General features: G+C 43.5%; 1 protein-coding gene across 1 annotated transcript in view; it reads right to left on the minus strand.

Annotated features, from left to right (window-relative positions):
• Positions 1 to 1,192: 1,192 nt before the first annotated feature.
• TNFRSF18 (TNF receptor superfamily member 18) overlaps positions 1,193 to 21,713 on the minus strand; it is a 28,861-nt gene continuing 8,340 nt past the window's right edge. The window contains exons 3-6 of the mRNA XM_073655268.1: positions 21,550 to 21,643; positions 19,662 to 19,762; positions 5,751 to 5,882; positions 1,193 to 4,494 (exon numbers count right to left, since the gene is read on the minus strand). Of these exons, the coding sequence (XP_073511369.1) occupies positions 4,361 to 4,494; positions 5,751 to 5,882; positions 19,662 to 19,762; positions 21,550 to 21,643 (461 nt within the window). The 3' untranslated portion in view covers positions 1,193 to 4,360. The remainder of the gene's footprint in view (positions 4,495 to 5,750; positions 5,883 to 19,661; positions 19,763 to 21,549; positions 21,644 to 21,713) is intronic.

Here is a 21,713-nt window from a genome sequence, read left to right on the forward strand (position 1 = left end):
ATAGTATCCTATTGGTCCCCCAAGGAGAACCGATCTTCTCGTTCCATTAAAATGCCACTATAAGCTCTGGCCACAGCTGTTAGAGCTAGAAGCAATTTAGGATAGCCACCGTCAACCACAAGTGGAGGGAGCTTGGCTCCTGAGCGCCTTCCACACATGTGGACTCCTTCCGAGGACATTAATTCACATCCTATTGTGGGAAGGGATAAAAGGTGTTTGTCCTAGATTAGAAAACTCTATTCTCCTTCCCTCAGTATCTTCTGGTTTTGTAAGGTATTGCAGCTCAGCATTGTTCACTTCAATGGAGCTGAGCTGTAATACCGCACACAAACTTGTAGACAGGAGTAGCAGTGTTTTTGGACTAAGGCAATCATGTTTTTCGAAGTCTGGATAAATCACTTAAAGGGAATCTGTTAGCAGGTTTTTCCTACCTCATCCGAGAGCAGCATAATGTAGGAAAAGAGACCCTGAATCCAACGATGTATCACTTAGTTTACTGGGTGCAGCAGTTGTGATACAATCAGAGTTTTTAGATATAGCATGGAGCAGAGCTCAGAAAGCTGACTCCACCCACAGCACAGCTTCTATGTACATTGTATAGTGACAGTAAGCTGCTAATCAGCGGTGGGGGGTGTGGTTAAACCAGGATGCACTTGGGTACCAGTTCGGCAGTGATAATTTCCTGCTATTAAAACACTCATTGTATTGAAACAAGAGTACACAGCCTGATAAGTGAAACATTGCTGAAATAAGTGTCTTAGCCCCTACATCATGCTGCCCACAGATTACATAGCAAAAAATTGCTGAGCGATTCCCTTTAAGGGAGCTGTAAACCTAAAGCTTATAAAAGGAACGTTTCAAAAAAGCTGTTTTTGACATCATATACCCTTATGTGTATATTTCTGTTTATCAAAATTGGAGTTATGGGGTGTTTTTCAGGGCTTTCGGGCAGTCATCCCTTTAAAGGATTTGTCAGACAAAACATCATTAATCTCCATAAGAAATAGATGCTGTGCATCCCTTTAATTTGCTAACAATGTGGCTACTTTGTGTGGAATCAATGTGTGGACGCCCTCAGCATGGCGGAGCTCTGGGTTTTTTGTAGCCTCAGATCAGCTATGGTAATATTTTAGCCAAGAATTAACAGGGACCTCTTCAGGTGAAAACAGTAGGCACAAAGATTGCATGTTCCCAGACTTCTTTTTATTATATTTTATATATATAAAAAAAGAAAAAGTAATATAATGTGCAAAAGTATTAAAAAGCACGATAAAACACACTCAACTCAATGTCTACCCAATGCCTACTTTTTACAATGAATTTATTTATCAATATGACAAAATAGATCGGCAGTTACATTTTTTATCTTAATACGAATTTGCAAAACTAGAAGCTGAATAAATAGAAATATAATGCATATTGTGGAAAAAATTAAATACAAATTATTTGTTTAGAACATGTATTTAAGGGGTATCGTTTCTCCTTGCAGAGAGTGACATGTTAAGCATGTCAAGGTGAGGAGACTTTTAAAGCTGCAATGCTCCTCTCTGAAATATGCAAATTGACTTTTCAGAGAGGAAGTGGACTAGAACTCTACTGCCACCTATAGGAAGTAGCAATCCTAAAAGTCACTTTGCAGATGCTGTTTTTCGGGATGACATTGTTTAGAACATAAATAATGTGCAAGACTGAAAAAGTGAATCATGATTAAAGGATACCTTTAGTAATCTACTCCCCATATATAGGATATCTACCTGAATGTGAAAAATCAAAGTTAACAATTCACAATTAAATTAAGAGTGTTCTATGAGTTGTGTTAGGAATTTCCACTTGCATGCTGTACCCTCCTTTCATTTCACAATTGGACATAGTAAAAGGAGATTTGAATTAATGCAGTCCTTTACTTTCTCCCTGTTGATATGTAAATAGTGACCATGTAACATATTTCCGTTAGTAAATAAAGGAAATTGTGAATGTTCCCCTCTGCTGTTTGGGTGGAATAACAATTCCAGGTACACACAGGCAGGGTATGCGTTTTTTTGTTTGTCGACGCGTTTCGAAGTTAACATACTTCCTTTTCAGGACAATAAAACAGATTATATATAAGATATGATTTTTTTTTTCCTGTAGAAATATGTTAACTTCAACTTCAAAATAAAAAAACACATACCCTTCCTGTGTGCACCTGGAATTGTTATTACACCCAACATTCAGAATCTCCTTTACTTACATTTATATCTGGTCTGAGGACCCATGGACATGAAGCTGGGATCTTATGCTCTAAAATTGTTGGTTGTGTGATCACAGCTTAACCAGATTAGCATAACCTTTATATTATTTTTAACAATTGTAACTGGATAAGACCCTATTGCGCTTCTTTCTCCTGCCTTCCAGCCCTATCTTCCTGTTAGTGAATCAAGAAGAAGGAGAAGCATTAAGACGGCAGCATGAAGACTGAGTAAAAGTCAAGTGAAGGTGAAGTTTTTCCATATGTACTATATATGGGTCAAAACCAAAAACAAAATATATGCTGTTTATGGGCATCTAAAAGCACTGTGAAATTTTTAATTTTCACTGGAGTGGTCTATGTTATGTATTAGGTTAGTTATATCAACTTGCATGCTTCTCACTCCATTTCAGTATCAGCCAAGGTAGGAGAAGACTTGACTTATTGCAGCCCTTTACTTTCTCCCTGCTAAGATACAGAGAATGTAAAAGCAATGACTGAAACCGGACTACATCTCCACTGTATCTGTCACAAATCAGACATCTTCCTGTTAGTGAATCAGGATGAAGAAGCATGAAGACCACAGCACAAAGACTGAGATTTGAAGAGGAAGTTTTTCCGTATGTACTGTATATGGATATCTAAGAGCACTGTGAAATTTTCACATTTCTCTGCAGTGGTTTATGCTATTCGTTAGGTTAGTTATTATATCCACTTGCATGCTGCTCACTCCTTTCTTTCAGTATGAGGAATAATAGGAGATTTGACTTATTGCAGTCCTTTACTTTCTCCCTGCTAAGATACAGATAATGTAGAAACAGTGACTGTGACCGGACCACAGCTCAAATGTATTTGCAACAAACCAGACAGCTTCTTGTTAGTGAATTAGTGAAAAGTAGAACATGAAGATTGCAGCTTAAAGACTGAGTTTTGAAGCGATGTATTTGCATACATAATTGTCACGGGGATATCGCGACAGAGAGGTGCCAGAAGATTGCGGCGTCTGTTTACACAAACTTCTGCACTGATTAGTACTGCTTCACCTTCTTATTAGCAGGGCAGGTTTTCCATGTTCTGTTATTGCAAGGGTTAATCAGTTATGTTTATCTCCCGGAGATCTCCATTCTGATTTGTCTCAGCTGTTCTGTGTTGGCCACTCCCCTCTGGTATATATGCCCTTCACTTGCACTTGGGAATTGCCAGTGACACTTACACTTCCTGGTTTGGAGTTGAAGGAAAGTTCAGAATTAGTAGCAGTTGGTTGGTGTTGTTTTCAGGAGATTTCTGCCTGGATTTGGTTTGTACATTTATCTTAATCCTCTTACCATTTGGTTTATCCCTCCTACTGTTCCCTTGATTGCCACTCGGTTGTTTTGTGAGTGTATTTGTATGATTGTGATTTTCTTTTATCCCTGTCCATTTCCCCTGTCTGTTAGGTTTGTGTTATGCTATACACTTCAGTCCCATACCTCCCTGGGTAAGGGAAGAAACAGTTAAGCGTGCATATAGAAGAATAGCGAGGTACGAGACCCCGGCATCCCCACCATCAGGGGTAATCTGGGGAACAGGGATAGCCTAGGGTCCTCCTAGCTTTAGGAGCAGAAAAGGAACCGATTGCTCCAGGAATACTTCTACAGTATTGTGACAATAATACTAGACATGAGTATGTAATAGCTCTGTGAAATGGTCGCTTTTCACTTGAGATATCAAAACACAATGCAGGAGTATAGTAAGGGGTAGCACTCATTTTGTAGTCACAAAACAGTGACAAACAAGTAGCTAACAATATTGTTGTATTCGCACTATGTACATACACTAGTCTACAAGTAATTGGTGAGTAGTTTTTACCCATCGCAGATATAGAAGAATGCAAATACCAGAAATAATTTTTGGAAAATTTCAAGTGGAAATGTAGTTTCCATTACATCTTCTTTATGTGAATTCAGCCTATGCAACCACTATATTCCACTATAACTCTATGCCATTCTTGCACATTGAGTATTTTGGAATTTGCATATTTTCCTAAAGACTGTCCAGTCGGCATTATGTGATATTCTAAGAATCAGTTCAGTGAAACAAGATAATTCTGTCGTTAAATTTGCTTCTCTCTCTGAAGTCCTCTTAATTCATTCACTAGACTTCAAGCTTATGTACTAGACCATTTCCATGTTCTTCTCCATGTTCTTCTTCTGGATATTGACAGCTCCAGGAATCTGTATCTTCTTTAGCATTCTTATTAATGATGATGTGCGGTGGGAATTGATCTCCTAAAGAAATTAATATTTATTTACAATAAAAATGTAAATTCTCTTAAAAAGACAAGAAAAAAAAAAAAAGCTAAAGGATATAAAAAAAGTTGAAACTAATATTTATAACTAAACATTTAGACTTTTGTTGTTATTTTCTTATCTTGATAATTTATATTCAACAATCGTAGCCATTGTAATTATTTTAGCCAGAAACTTTAAAGATTATCTGTACTTTCAGATGACTTTTCAGAAAAGGCTATGATGTGTGTGCAACGCTAATTTTGGCTATTATAGGACTTGTATCCTGCTCTTTTCACCACTTTTACCCTCAGTATGAATTATCAAATTTTTAGTTGTCTCTGAGCTATGTTTGCTGGAGACTAGCTGCTATGACATCTCCCGTACACTGTACACAGAGCAATGAGGGATTCCTACTCTCAGACCAGAGCATCAGCAGCATGGAATTCAATATACAGCACTGAGTAAAGTAGCTGTGAATCCAGCTCTGGAAATGAAATAAACTCTTACTAGAAAGCAACAGCACCATCTTTTTGCCTCTCTCACATGCTCCTCCCTTTTCCTTCTGTATAGATTTCAATAATTATCTGTAATCTGATCTCTCAGTAAGCTGTCAGTCTGTCATTTTTTTTTTGTATTAGGCCGGGGTTGTATAAGAAGCGGCTTGTGCAGAACTCCACCTGAATAAAGCAGAGGTCGAGTTAGTCTAGTGTTGCATCAAAATAAAGACCTTTTCTCCATACAGATAGGGCCTGCAAATCCCTATTCTAGAGATCAGTGAGGATCCCAACGGTCAGACCACCAGTGATCAATAAGTTATCTCCTGTCCTATCGATAGAGAATAACTTACATACTAAGTATAACTTGTTTAAGGGGAAGCTTTTCAGGTTCTCTGACTATCCCCAAAAGTGATTGACAGCCCCCATAATGGTCCTACCATAACACAGCTCAAATGTAGACTGTCAATCATGCCAAGGGAGGAGTGATTAGAGAAGCTCTGGAGCAGGACAAGTGCAGAGGAAGAGACTCCCTACCAGACTAGTCCTGCCTCATTTATATATGTAACACTACAGAATAAAACAGCTTTCTTTAAAGAATAAGATACATTATACACCTTACTAGAATAAAGAAATCTGCAGTCATGCTGTTACAGTAGCATTTGGAGACAGTCAGTGGACCGGACAGGTTCCTTTAACTATGCATTGATTTGGCTTGTTAATTCTGCTTCATGGTGTTATTTATATTATAATACACACCTGCAATTTTCAATATTTGCGCTGCTTTCATTTTCCATATGAGAAGATGAATGGTAACCGTTATTAACAAGATAATAAACACCGCTAAAGCCAAGTATAGCGCCAGAGATGTCCAATTGTTGAAAACAGTTCCTGTGAAATTAAGAGAAAGGAGATCAAAGAATATTATATATATATATATATATATATATATATATATATATATATATATATATACACTGCTCAAAAAAATAAAGGGAACACTTAAACAACACAATGTAACTCCAAGTCAATAACACTTCTGTGAAATCTACCTGTCCAGTTATGAAGCAACACTGATTGTGAATCAATTTCTCCTGCTGTTGTGCAAATGGAACAGACAACTGGTAGAAATGATAGGCAATAAGCAAGATATCCCCTATAATGGAGTGGTTCTGCAAGTGGTGACCACAGACCATTTCTCTGTTCTCATCCTTTTTGGCTGTTGTTTTGGTCACTTTTTCATTTTGCCATTGCTCTCACCCCTAGAGGTACAGTAGCATGAGGCGGTGTCTACAGTACAACCCACAGAAGTTGCTCAGGTAGTGCAGTTCATCCAGGATGGCACATCAGTGCGAGCTGTGGCAAGAAGGGTAGCTGTGTCTTTCAGCACAGTGTCCAGAGCATGGAGCAGATACCAGGAGATGTGCAGGGAACCATAGGAGGGCAACAACCCAGCAGCAGGACCGTTACCTCCTCCTTTGTGCAAGGAGGAACAGGAGAAGCACTGCCAGAGCCCTGCAAAATGACCTCCAGCAGGCCACAAACGTGCATGTGTTTGCACAAACGGTTAGAAACCGACTCCATGAGGGTGGTATGAGGGCCACACGTCCACAGATGGGGGTTGTGCTCACAGCCTATCACTGTGCAGGACGCTTGGCATTTGCCACAGAATACCAGGATTGGCAAAGTCACCACTGGCGCCCTGTGCTCTTCACAGATGTAAGCAGGTTCACACTGAGCACATGTGACAGACATGACAGAGTCTGGAGATGCTGTGGAGAGCGATCTGCTGCCTGCAACATCCTTCAGCATGACCGGTTTGGCATTGAGTCAGTAATGGTGTGGGGTGGCATTTCTTTGGAGGGCTGCACAGCCCTCCATGTGCTCACCAGAGGTAGCCTGACTGCCATTAGGTACCGAGATGAGATCCTCAGATCCCTTGTGAGACCATATGCTGGTGCGGTTGGCCCTGGGTTTCTCCTAATGCAGGACAATACCAGACCTCATGTGGCTGGAGTGTGTCAGCAGTTCCTGCAAGATGAAGGCATTGAAGCTATGGACTGGCCCGCCCGTTCCCCAGACCTGAATCCGATTGAGCACATCTGGGACATCATGTCTCGCTCCATCCACCAACGTTACGTTGCACCACAGACTGTCCAGGAGTTGGCGGATGCTTTAGTCCAGGTCTGGGAGGAGATCCCACAGGAGACCATCCGCAACCTCATCAGGAGCATGCCCAGGTGTTGTAGGGAGGTCATACAGGCACATGGAGGCCACACACAATACTGAGCCTCATTTTGACTTATTTTAAGGACATTACATCAAAGTTGGATCAGCCTGTAGTGTGGTTTTCCACTTTAATTTTGGGGGTGACTCCAAATTCAGGCCTCCATTGGTTAATAAATTTGATTTCCATTGATGATTTTTGTGTGATTTTGTTGTCAGCACATTCAACTTTGTACAGAACAAAGTATTCAATGAGAATATTTCATTCATTCAGATCTAGGATGTGTTATTTGAGTGTTCCCTTTATTTTTTTGAGCAGTGTATGTATATATATATATAGGTATATATCTATCTATAGGCTGTAATGGCTCTATATAGTAGAGGAGAGTGACACATTTCATATCTGTTGGCTGCACTGGGTATAATTTTTCCACAGAGGAAGGGAAGAGATTCAGAGACTCTTAATCACTGCATCTCTGACTTCCGGAGAGTTAACTTGTTGTTTCTGCTTACCACAAGCTGAGTTTCTAGAAAAAGAAGGTGTTTATTTTTGAGAACTGATTATTTCTCGGAACTTTGGGTGCAGCTGTGTTAGACTAAATTTCTGATCAAGATTTTTCGGATTTTTGTAAATGTATTTGGAGGCCAAAACAAACCCCTGCCATAATGTAGTTATTGCAGCATGACTCACTTAGCCACAATAAACATTAATGAAGCACTCCTCCTCCTCCTCCAATCAAAGTTTTTAGCATCTTAATATATTTCAGTCATCATATGATATGACACTGTGTACTTACAATTGCTCATTTTGCCTTTCTACCCAGCTAATTCTTCTCTTTTCTCTCATCTATGTAGAAACAGGAAGTCTCTTGTCCCTGCATTTATCATTCCCCTCTACAACTTATGACCCAGCTGCTCCTTCTTCCCCCTGCCAGGGACTTTTTCAGTGATTTATGACTCATGCAGGGAAAATTGACCTCCTGTTTCTACATAGAGCTTAGAAGGATTCAACTAGTCAGTTTTTAATCATGTGATGTTATAGACCTAATGGAAAAGAGAAGAATTATCTGGGTAGAAGGACAAAATGAGCAACTGTAAGTACAGAGTGCTATATAATATGATGATTGCTATATATTAAGAGGATAAACATTTTGATAGGAGGAGTTCTTCTTTAAATTAATATCTGTCCCCAGTATATGATAAGACTGAGCATACCCCTAGAGGAAAAATAGGACCCACTCCCCAACAGCTCTAAAGAATACATTGATAACAGGTATGTGTTGCAGACCCCTATTATAACACAAGGCTTTGGAATGTTAGTTTTTACACCCAGGAAAAGTTAGTCTATTAATGTAGATTGCCATCTAAAATGGAAGTCTTGTCACTGACTTTGGTGCCTCTTTTTTTGATTAGCCTTCAGATTCTTTTATTCCGTATCCAACACCCGATAAACCTTCCCTAAAAAGCTAAACCTAATGCCTCATTCACACTCAGTATTTTTACATTAGTGTTTGAATGCCAAAACCAGGAGTGGAAGTTACAGAGAAAAGCTATAATTGAAAAATTGACACCTGTTCTGTGTTTTGGAGACACTCTTGGCTTTAGCATGCAAATATTGATGATGACATGTTAATCAAAAATACTGATGTGTAAATGATTTTTCGGCTTACACACACACTCTAAACCTAATTATAAGACTAGCATTCCCAAAATGCAGCACTTTCCTAAACACTATTTTTTCTTACCACCTGTTTCAGCATTATAAGACCACCTCACGTTACCTAACATCCCATAAACTCTAGTCTTTAGTCTAAAGGCAAGAACTGCAATCCCTTAACTTACACTACAAAGTCTAAATATACTCTATATGATGCTACTCAGTTCATCTCTTTTGCCTCCTGCTTTTGATAAGTTTCTCCCTGACCGATCTGACAAGCAGGAGGCAGAGGAAGATATTTAAAGCTGCATCTTATAGAATACTCTAAACTCTACATAGCACTTTCAGATACCATAGAAAGGCAATGTGCGTCATGGGAGTTTCCACTGCAGCTAATCATTTTATAGATACCCTCACTGTATTTCTGTTTTCTTACTAAAGACGGAAATTATATTTTCAACTGTCTGTGAAACATCTAGAGAAACGAGGACTGCAGGTTGGTGAAGTATTAGAGGCTTGACAGATAGAATTTGATAAGTTAAGGGGAAATCAGAGGCTGACCTTTTTGTCTATACATTAGACCATTTACTGAACTGGTGATTAGAACAGAGATCATTCGACAGAGTTCCCCAAAATGAGGGGTGCAAAATATACAGGTGCAAGTTAGCTGGAGTATATTAAATAATTACTGAGTTTGCCTTTTATGTACAAATTTGGTGGAGTATTAATTTAACTCAAAATATTTCAAGTTATGCTGATTATTTTCTGACAAAACTAAAGTAAATATGAGTCTCAGTATATACAGGTGCATCTCACTAAATTAGAATATCATCAAAAAGTTAATTTATTTCAGTTCTTCAATACAAAAAGTGAAACTCATATATTATATAGAGTCATTACAAACAGAGTGATCTATTTCAAGTGTTTATTTCTGTTAATGTTGATGATTATGGCTTACAGCCAATGAAAACACAAAAGTCATTATCTCAGTAAATTAGAATACTTTATAACCACAGCTTGAAAAATGATTTTAAAATCCGAAATGTTGTCCTACTGAAATGTATGTTCAGTAAATGCACTCAATACTTGGTCGGGGCTCCTTTTGTATTAATTACTGCATCTGACGCGCCCCCTGGGCCAGTGCTGTTTGGGGATTACCCGGAGCCGGATCAGATGGGGGTTGTAGTCTCCGAGTGGCGGCGACCCGGTCCGTGCCCAGGGTGTCAAACTCAGTGTGTGGCAGTCTTTACAGATGTTGGTAAAGGTCCTTAGTGTCGACTACGCCACCCGTTGATTTGCGGTCAAAAGGCCGCCGCTGCAGAAGGGTCCGCTGAGGCTGGTGGTATGTGTGCAGCTCTGGTAGTATAACCCCCAACGGGAGGGGTATAGCCTCAGGGGGTCAGATGTAGAGGATGGTGGTTGTGAAGGTGCAGGATGATTCAGCAAGAAGACTCAGAGTCGGGCTGTGCAGTTCAGGGGTTTTTACTTACAGGTGTTCTTATGGTCACTCTGGCCTGAAGCGACCACCCGAGCCGTGCTGCGTCCACCAGGTCCTGGACTCGGCCAACCCCCAAGCAATTCTGGAGCGTGGTCCTGAGCTCCTGTCTGACTTTCCCTCTCTTCTGGCCGTTCTCACTAGGGATCCACTTATGTCCGGCTCCCTCGGGTCTCTTGGTGGGTACACCTCTTCTGGGTTCCCTGATCCTATACTTGGTATGCCCTCCTAGTGGATTTAGTGAGGGTCGTGGCAGATCCTGCCCACGACCTCCGGTCTCTGGCTGAGGATTAGTGGCCTCCACCAGCTTGGGATCCGGTACCCTGGGTGCCAACCCTTCACCCTGCTGTTTGTATTCTGGGGTCTTGGGGTTCCTTCTTCTTCTCTCTGGGTCATTCTGACTCCTCTCTCTCTCTCAGACTTGGCCTTGGAGCTGGGCCCAGCCGGAACCACAACTCCCTGTCAGCCCTTCTGGCTTAGCTTCTCTGCTCTGCTCCTCTGACTCCACAAAGGCTGACTCACTCTACAAAAGACTGACCCTGATCTAAGATGGTGCCCACCTTATATACTCCCTCTATGTGTGAGCTCAGGTGACCAGCACCCAATGAGCTCCTAGCCTTACCCAGACTGCTCCCCCTATCTGCCCCTACACTACTGGGATGTTCCACCCCCCTCCCACTCCAGCCAGGGACAGACACAATCGTACCTGCACATATATTGGTGGGAGTACCGTCGATCTGTCCCCCGGAAATGGGATGTATGTAGTGTATGCAGCTATCTGAGCTCAGTTCCACACTCCATCCTTACCCGGGAGTGGAATACCACACCTCTGGCTTGAGGTGTAATACCCCTGTAGCAGCCGAGTCCTCAGGGTGCTACATTCCCCCCTGGTAAATCACAGCACGTCCTCGGGCTGTAAAAGAATAAAAACATCCACAAACATACATTTTTTTTCATAAAACATAAACATATAAAACATCATATATTATCAGCATAAACCTTTCATATAAAACTTTTCATAAATAACACTCTTGTTCCTCCGGCCACGGTGCAACTTGTGACCGGGTAAAGTGCGACAGTCTCTTGTAGTAAAAACAACAGTTTCCTATAAAACCGGTAGGGGGCGCCTTAGAAAGCGCAACTATATACAAGGGAAGGTGGCCGCTCTCAGTCCTCGACCAGTGGGGAAAAGGGATGGCTGCTCACAGTCCTCAGCCTGTGGGGAGATGGGACACACTGGAACAGTTCACACTTGTCCCAACGGGGACCTTATTTTAAGTTAGCAGCATGGCATATACCCTGACGGGTAACTATGTACAGTCTCTTTACCGTACTTTAATGACGTCGTACTCCTGCTCCTCCTTCAGACCCGTCCGGGTCCTCTTGCTCCTCTTCACACCGTAGCTCCTCCTCCGTCAGCCGGTGTACATGGAGAGCGTAGGGTCCTTTGGCACACTTGTGCCGGGTGAACGTGACCTCGTCCCCTACATATAGGTCACGACCTCTGTGTCCCTCCGGCAGATGGGACTCCACGTCTCTGCGGGTGACAAAGACGTCGCCGGGGGTGTGATGATCCCTGATGAAACCCCAACCGTGCTGCAGTTGGAATTTAATTACAGTCCCGGTGGCACGGGGACCGTGGGCTGCACGGGGGTTCCTCCTGGTCCGGCTCTTCTGCTCTGCACTCTGTTCCTGCAGCCGCTGCTCTCGGACCCGCCTCTCTCTTCGCTCCCGGTCAAAGACCTCTAACTGCTGCCGGCAGCACTCCGCACGCTCAGCTGCGGCTGCCCGAGTCTCTTGGGTGAATCCCATGAGGTCTCCTCCAGTGGGGTCCCACGCAAACTGCGCTTCCTCCAACGAGAGTGGGGTGATCTTAACGGGCTTCGGAACCGGAATCAGGGGCTCATCTAGGGGTCTTTCTTTCCGGAGTCGGGGATGGTGGAACTCCGGTGGCCACACAAAGGGCTGCCCATCCGGGCACGTGTGCTGGGCAAACAAGTCTTCACCCAGGTGCGGCACGGTGGACGTTGAGGGCGCGGTGGTGGTAGCGGCGCCCGGGTTCACTAGGCCTTGCGACCAGGCTTGGGGCACCCTGAAGGTAAAGGGCACCGTGAAGACAGCGGCGCCCGGGGTTACTTGGCCCAGCGACCAGGCCGGTGGCTCAGTGGAGGTAGAGGGCGCTGTTGGAACTGCGGCGCCCGGGGGTACTAGACCTTGCGACCAGGCCGGTGGTGTTTCCTGCTTTGCCGCGCTCAGGGTTGAGGCGCGTGACGTCACAGGGGTCGCGGCCGCGGCTTCTGCTTGAGGCCTTGTCTGGAGCGGTGACGATGCAGCGACGGGCACGGCAGGGGGAATTTCGGGCTCTGCGACGGGGAGCTGGGGCAGGCACGCGGTTTCTCGGCTCGGGGTAGTGACGTCCCCTTTTACCTGCCTCCATCTGTCCAGCTCCCTTCTCGGCGCCGTCTCCGGCCTTCACTCCTCCTGCACCATCCTCAGAGGCAGTCTGTCTCCTCGTCTCGGGTGGCGTGCTTCGCTGGCGGGTTCTTGCCTGCAGGGCCATCTCCCTGCTCCACTCCGTCAGCGTCTCTCGCTGCACCTGGGCCATCCTCCATGCGAGGCGCTCCAGCGCGGTCTGTGCACACTCCCGGTCTCGGGGGAGCTGTGCCAGGATCTCCACCAGGTCTTGTGGGGTGGTTGCTTGCATCAGGCTCCTGACCACTGGGTCGGTGCTGCCTGCCTCTCCTTCCATCTCCGGGTGCGACTTCTCCGGAGTCCTCTCCAGACTTCTTGTCTCCGGGTGCGCTCTCTCCAGACTCCTCCAGGCTGCACCCATCTTCACTCTCTTGTTCTGTCTCCGCCCACATTGAAGGTGGTCCCGGGGCAACTTTGTGATTGTCAGTTCCAGGGGCAGTTCTCTCACGCTGATGGACATCTCCAGCACCACAGTCTCTGTTGGTGGGGGCGGTTTCCGCTTTTGGCGCCATTCCTTGACCTGGCCCACGATGGGAGGTGACCTCTTGCCACCCTCTGGCACGCCCATAATGGCGTCCGCTCTTCCAAGGCGGGAAATCTTCTGGAAATGGCGGGAATCGTCTCCCAGTGGCGGGAAACTCCGTGGATGGCGGGAAAAAGCTGCAGATGGCGGGCAACCGGCGGGAAACGATCCGTGATGGCGTCCCATGGCGGGGACCCTCTGGAACCGGCGGGAGACTTCTTCTTAAGGTAAATTTGAACTTCTCTTCAGGCACGCAGTACCCGGTGGTTGTGGGCACGAAATCCTGCCGACTACGCCAAAGTTGACGCGCCCCCTGGGCCAGTGCTGTTTGGGGATTATCCGGAGCCGGATCAGATGGGGGTTGTAGTCTCCGAGTGGCGGCGACCCGGTCCGTGCCCAGGGTGTCAAACTCAGTGTGTGGCAGTCTTTACAGATGTTGGTAAAGGTCCTTAGTGTTGACTACGCCACCCCTTGATTTGCGGTCAAAAGGCCGCCGCTGCAGAAGGGTCCGCTGAGGCTGGTGGTATGTGTGCAGCTCTGGTAGTATAACCCCCAACGGGAGGGGTATAGCCTCAGGGGGTCAGATGTAGAGGATGGTGGTTGTGAAGGTGCAGGATGATTCAGCAAGAAGACTCAGAGTCGGGCTGTGCAGTTCAGGGGTTTTTACTTACGGGTGTTCTTATGGTCACTCTGGCCTGAAGCGACCACCCGAGCCGTGCTGCGTCCACCAGGTCCTGGACTCGGCCAACCCCCAAGCAATTCTGGAGCGTGGTCCTGAGCTCCTGTCTGACTTTCCCTCTCTTCTGGCCGTTCTCACTAGGGATCCACTTATGTCCGGCTCCCTCGGGTCTCTTGGTGGGTACACCTCTTCTGGGTTCCCTGACCCTATACTTGGTATGCCCTCCTAGTGGATTTAGTGAGGGTCGTGGCAGATCCTGCCCACGACCTCCGGTCTCTGGCTGAGGATTAGTGGCCTCCACCAGCTTGGGATCCGGTACCCTGGGTGCCAACCCTTCACCCTGCTGTTTGTATTCTGGGGTCTTGGGGTTCCTTCTTCTTCTCTCTGGGTCCTTCTGACTCCTCTCTCTCTCTCAGACTTGGCCTTGGAGCTGGGCCCAGCCGGAACCACAACTCCCTGTCAGCCCTTCTGGCTTAGCTTCTCTGCTCTGCTCCTCTGACTCCACAAAGGCTGACTCACTCTACAAAAGACTGACCCTGATCTAAGATGGTGCCCACCTTATATACTCCCTCTATGTGTGAGCTCAGGTGACCAGCACCCAATGAGCTCCTAGCCTTACCCAGACTGCTCCCCCTATCTGCCCCTACACTACTGGGATGTTCCACCCCCCTCCCACTCCAGCCAGGGACAGACACAATCGTACCTGCACATATATTGGTGGGAGTACCGTCGATCTGTCCCCCGGAAATGGGATGTATGTAGTGTATGCAGCTATCTGAGCTCAGTTCCACACTCCATCCTTACCCGGGAGTGGAATACCACACCTCTGGCTTGAGGTGTAATACCCCTGTAGCAGCCGAGTCCTCAGGGTGCTACACATCAATGCAGCGTGGCACGGAGGCGATCAGCCTGTGGCACTGCTGAGGTGTTATGGAAGCCCAGGTTGCTTTGATAGCAGCCTTCAGATCATCTGCATTGTTGGTTCTGGTGTCTCATCTTCCTCTTGACAATACCCCATAGATTCTCTATAATAGATTCTCTATGGGGTTAAGTTCAGGCGAGTTTGCTGCCAATCAAGCACAGTGATACTGTTGTTTGTAAACTAGGTATTCGTACTTTTGGCAGTGTGGACAGGAGCCAAGTCCTGCTGGAGAATGACATTTCCATCTCCAAAAAGCTTGTCGGCAGAGGGAAGCATGAAGTGCTCTAAAATGTCCTGGTAGACGGCTGCGCTGACTTTGGTCTTGATAAAACACAGTGGACCTACACCAGCAGATGACATGGCTCCCCCAACCATCACTGATTGTGGAAACTTCACACTAGACCTCAATCAGCTTGGATTGTGTGCCTCTCCACTCTTCCTCCAGACTCTGGGACCTTGATTTCCAAATGAAATGCAAAATTTACTTTAACCCCTTAACCCCCGAGGGTGGTTTGCACGTTAATGACCAGGCCAATTTTTACAATTCTGACCACTGTCACTTTATGAGGTAATTACTCTAGAACGCTTCAACGGATCCCCCTGATTCTGAGATTGTTTTTTTCGTGACATATTGTACTTCATGATTTTGGTAAAATTTCTTCGATATCACTTGCGTTTATTTGTGAAAAAAATGGAAATTTGGCGAAAATTTTGAAAATTTTGCAATTTTTAAAATTTTAATTTTTATGCCCTTAAATCAGAGAGATATGTCACATAAAATACTTAATAAATAACATTTCCCACATGTGTACTTTACATCAGCACAATTTTGGAACCAAAATTTTTTTTTGTTAGAGAGCTATAAGGGTTAAAAGTTGACCAGCGATTTTTCATTTTTCCAACAAAATTTACAAAACCATTTTTTTAGGGACCACATCACATTTGAAGTCACTTTGAGAGGTCTTTATGACAGAAAATACCCAAAATTGACATCATTCTAAAAACTGCACCCCTCAAGGTGCTCAAAACCACATTCAAGAACTTTATTAACCCTTCAGGTGCTTCACAGGAATTTTTTGAATGTGGAAGAAAAAAATGAACATTTAACTTTTTTCGCAAAAATGTTACTTTAGACCCAATTTTTTTTATTTTCACAGGGGTAACAAGAAAAAATGGACCGCAAAATTTGTTGTGCAATTTCCCCTGGGCACGCAGATACCCCATATGTGGGGAAAAAACACTGTTTGGGCACACGGCAGGGCTCGGAAGGGAAGGAGCGCCATTTGACTTTTTGATTGTAAAATTTGCTTGAATAATTAGCGGACGCCATGTCGCGTTTGGAGAGCCCCTGTGTGTCTAAACATTGGAGCTCCCCCACAAGTGACCCCATTTTGGAAACTAGACCCCCCAAGGCACCTATCTAGATGCATAGTGAGCACTTGGAACCCCCAGGTGCTTCACAAATTGATTCGTAAAAATGAAAAAGTATTTTTTTTCGACTTTTTCAGTTTACGAATCAATTTGTGAAGCACCTGGGGGATCCAAGTGCTCACTATGCATCTAGATAGGTGCCATGGGTGGTCTAGTTTCCAAAATGGGGTCACTTGTGGGGCAGCTCCAATGTTTAGGCACACAGGGGCTCACCACACGCGACATGATTCCAATTTGTTAGCAGACACCATGTCGCGTTTGGAGAGCCCCTGATGTGCCTAAACAGTGGAGCTCCCCCACAAGTGACCCCATTTTGGAAACAATACCCCTCAAGGATTTTATTAAGGTGTATAGTGAACATTTTGAACCCAGAGGTACGACACAGAATTTGATAACATTAGGTCATCATATTGAATAAGTTGTCATTAGTCTTGAGCGCAAGTGCTTGCTACTTGAGTTTGCATCGGGTACTCAGGTATGCACCATGTACTGCGTGTGCTCGAGTGACATGCTCGAGTCCCTGCCCCGCATGTTTCACGGCTATTAGACACCCAAAAAAAACCATGCGGGGATCGCTCGTGCATGGCAGGCAATCCCCGCAAAGTTTGTTTGGCCGCGAAGCATATGGGGCGGAGACTCGAGCATGTCACTCAAATACCCACGATACTCAATGCATACCCGAGCACCCGATGCAAACTCAAGTAGCGAGCACTTGCGCTCAACACTAGTCGCCATATCGTCATCTTTTTTTCTTACTTCTGAAAAAAATCCCAACCCCATCACAACTCTAACCCCAAACCCAGCCCTAACCCTAGCCCAACCCTAACCCGAGAGTTTATTTTTTACGCCGTTCCTCGTGCGGTATAAGTGATTAGACGACTTTATTCTTCGGGTCGGTGCGATTACAGTGATACCAGAATCATATCGGGTTTTTATGACTGACAGCTGCCACACACTAAAAGACGCAGTTTTTGTAAAATCTAGTTTTTACATCGCCATATTTTGAGAGCTATAATTTTTCCAGATTTTGGCAGGCAGTCATGTGACGGCTTGTTTTTTGTGGGATGAGTTGACGTTGTTATTGGTGCCATTTTCAGGCACGTGAGATTTTTTTGATCGCTTTCTATTCCGATTTTTGGGAGGCAAAATAAACAAAAACCAACAATTCAGGAATTGTTTTTTTTGTTTTTTTTTAATCTGTTCCGCGTGTGGTAAAATTGATAAGGCAGCTTTATTCTTCGGGTCAGTACGTTTACAGCTGTACCACATTTATATCGTTTTTCTATGTTTTGCACTTTTACATAATAAAAGCAATTTTATATAAAAAATTATTTTTTAGCATAGCTTTATTCTGAGAGCTATAACTTTTTTATTTTTCGGCTGATGGAGCTGTATGGTGGCTTGTTTTTTGCGGGACGAGATGACGTTTTCAGCGGTACCATTTTATTTATATTCGTCTTTTTGATCGCGTGTTATTCCATTTTTTGTTTGGCGGTATGATGATAAAGCATTGTTTTTTGCTTCGTTTTTTATTTTAATTTTTTTACCGTGTTCACTGAAGGGGTTAACTAGTGGGACAGTTTTATAGGTCAGGTTGTTCCGGATGCGGCGATACCAAATATGTGTACTTTTATTGTTTTTTTTTTTTTTTTATAATTTTATTTATTGATGGGTACATTATATTTTTATTTTTGGTGGATTATTTTTTTTATTTATTTTTTAATATTTTTACAATTTTTTTTATATTATTTTCACTTTCTGACAGTTTTTACACTTTTTTACTCTGTCCCACTCTGGGACTTTCACTTTTTTTATTCTGATCGCCTGCACAGCATAGGGGTGCTTGTGCACCTTTTTCTACCACACGTTTTCCTTCCACTCAACTTTCCATTAATATGCTTGGATACAGCACTCTGTGAACAGCCAGCTTCTTTAGCAATGACCTTTTCTGGCTTACCCTCCTTGTGGAGTGTGTCAATGACTGCCTTCTGGACATCTGTCAAGTCAGCAGTCTTCCCCATGATTGTGGAGCCTACGAAAACAGACTAAGGCTATGTGCCCACGATGCAGAAATGCTCAGGATTTTTTCCTGAGCGTTTCTGCATCTCCCTGGCAGAAAAAAAACGCATGCGGATTGTACATACGTTTTCCTGCCAGGGACATGCGGAAATGAAGCATTTCCGCATGCGGGTTGACAAGCGCTTTCCAAGCGATTAGCATCACTTGGAAAGTGCTTGTGACAACTAGGTCACACTATATAAATCCATGCAAAAGGCCTGGATTTATATAGTGTGACCCCAAAGAATGGTTAAAAATAAAAAAATAAATGTATACTTACCCTCTGATGGCCCCCGGTGTCCTGCTCATTCCGTTCTCCTTTGCCGGCAGCGGTGGATTGAAGGACCTGCCGACGTCAGCGTCGCGTGACCCGTCACATGACTCTGACGTCAGCGCAGGTCCTTCAATCCACCGCGAAGTGCCGGCAAGCAAGGAGGAGCGCAGCGCGGGCCGCCGGAAGGTAAGTATATATTTATTTTTTATTTTATTCTTTTTTTACAGATTTTTAATGGTACCTGGGTGTGGATGAGACTCTCCTCTCCTCTACACCTGGGTACCATCCGCACATTAGAACGCGCCAATTACGCAAGTACAGATGCAGTCTTGCGGAATTGGCGCGTTCTAATGCAAGTCAATGGCGGCGAAAACGCAGCACTTCCGCAAAATAATTGGTAGTGCTGCGTTTTTTTTCCGCAATGATAATCTGCAGTGGAAATCTCTGCAGCATGTGCACAGCACATGCGGATTATCATTGGGGGACATGGCAGACCTTCTACCATGCGTTTCTTAAGCGTTTCTGCAGCGTTCCCTTTGGTTAATTCCCATTATTGTGTATCATTTTCTTCTAAAAGCGTCCATACAAATTAGATAAAAGTCAACCTAACCTACCTATTTATTGTGTATGCAGAGCCTCATGACTGCCCTCAGACTGATAACGTTGGTGGATGTAAGGATCGGGTGATTTAAGCTGAAGTGCCCTATCCTTTAGTTTGGCAAGGAAATAAGCCACAGCCAAATAATTCTGGTAGCTACTCTTTCATAGAGAACGCATGAGTGCTTGATCGAGATAAGCGTTCCTAAGCTTTGGGGACTCTGTTGAGATAGCCATATGCTGAACAATTGTTTGGTCGATTGTGACCAAAGGTGTATGGCCATCTTTAGCCACAGAATCACAAACAGATCTTGATGGATCCAATGTCACCTTTACCTGTGTTGCCTTTGATACGTGGTGTGCTTGGTTTACTCTCAACTTTTTGGGTTGAAGACATAGAGGAATCATTTCTACTACTTTCTGTAATGGAGATTTTCCTGTAAATAACAAAATAAAGACTAACTTTATGTCCAGGAAGGCTTCTGATAAGAATACAGATATTTATTTTACATCAAATGCAACTGGTTGACCATGACGGTTGCCCCTTGCGTTTTAGCAATGTAGTCATAATATTGTTTAGAAAAGTATTATTTTTGCTCTATTTAATCAGTCTCCTACCTCTCGCTAATTTAATGCATAAAAGTCGGCAAGAAGTTAGGGACAGTTGGAAAAGCATATGACCACATGTCTCACTACATATACTTCGCTAATTAAAAATATCTTATCAATTTATGTACTCATAGTCTGTGTAGACCTCCAAAGTTTCCAGACTAGAAGCAAATGCTTTGTGTCGTTTGACCTTGCAGACAAGTCTTACTCCCTTCCATCCGCTCATTTGTATATCGCCTGCATTTTGCAAAAAGAGGACCAGAAGAAAAAGAGAAAAACACGACTTCAGGTTCAGACTACCTAAGTAGTTTCTTCGTAATCTGCGTCTATGGAGACACAAAAGTTTGCATAGGAGCTAAAGACACAAAACCGCTGCATATTTTTAATGAAGTCTATTTTAAAAGTTACTTATTTTTTTATTTTAGATGCAAAAAATAATAAAAATTATTTGCAAGGGTGACTTTTGGCAAAGATGCAAATAAATTATATAAAGTACAGACCAAAAGTTTGGACGCACCTTCTCATTTAAAGATTTTTTTGAATTTTCTTGACTATGGAAATTGTACATTCACACTGAAGGCATCAAAACTATGAATTAGCACATGTGGAATTATATACTTAACAAAAAAAGTGTGAAACAACTGAAAATATGTCTTATATTCTAGGTTCTTCAAAGTAGCCACCTTTTGCTTTGATGACTGCTTTGCACACTCTTGGCATTCTCTTGACTTTTTTGTTAAGGATATAATTCCACATGTGTTAATTCATAGTTTTGATGCCTTCAGTGTGAATGTACAATTTTCATAGTCATGAAAATACAGAAAAATCTTTAAACGAGAAGGTGTGTCCAAACTTTTGGTCTGTACTGTATATATATAATAGAACCCGATTCATTGAAGCAAATTCAACAAGTTTTACTTTGAAAAGTTGCAAAAAATTTTTGCCACTTTTGGTGTTTTCTTGCTAGTCTCTGGTGCTGGGGTGGGATTGGGTGTCAAGCCACAGCTAAACTAATTCATGATTATCTGTGGCGTTCATTATTCCAGAAATCTTACTCCAGTCAGTGACTGGAGTAAGATTTATGGTGTGTCACACAGAGGCGCATGCCACTGAATAGACGCTCCTAATTTATTAAGAAGCGTGCACCTCTTAATAAATCAGGAGCATCTGACTTCAAAACGCTCTGAGAAAATCACCATAACGATTAAAGGGGAAATCTGGGATTTTTTATTTTTAAATTCCCCAAGAACAGCAAATGGTATAAAAAAATAATCCTCATAAATCTGGTGGTTCCTACCGATTCTGCAGCGATGATATTACCTCCATCATTCACGGGACCACTGCAGCTACTCACTGATGTCAGAATTAATGTGAATCTGAATCATCGCTAAGAACAGTGATTAGCTGCAGTAATCACATGAATGATGGACATGTTGTTGTCATCATGCCGAAGTGGCAAGGACCCCCAGAGGAGGAGCATTTCTGGGTGGGGTTATTTTACACCAATTCCTGCTGTAAGGCAAATTCCCAGACAACCCCTTTAACAAAGCTCGTAAGTAATCTTGCACGTTCCATAATCAAAATATGGTGGCTATAACTTATAATAGTCACTCACTCTTCACCAGGCTTATGGATTCCATTTTCTTCATTTGAAGGCGTCCTAGGTGAACTCTCTTCACAATAATACTCATACACTGTGCTCTCTTTCTCTAGAAATGAATAGACATGATGACTCTTAATTAGGATTCATTTACCCCATGCACATAGATGGAATTGTAC

Source organism: Phyllobates terribilis, unplaced genomic scaffold (genome assembly GCF_046119375.1).
Source record: "Phyllobates terribilis strain yellow unplaced genomic scaffold, ASM4611937v1 Scaffold_12__6_contigs__length_324123572, whole genome shotgun sequence".
NCBI lineage: Eukaryota > Metazoa > Chordata > Amphibia > Anura > Dendrobatidae > Phyllobates > Phyllobates terribilis.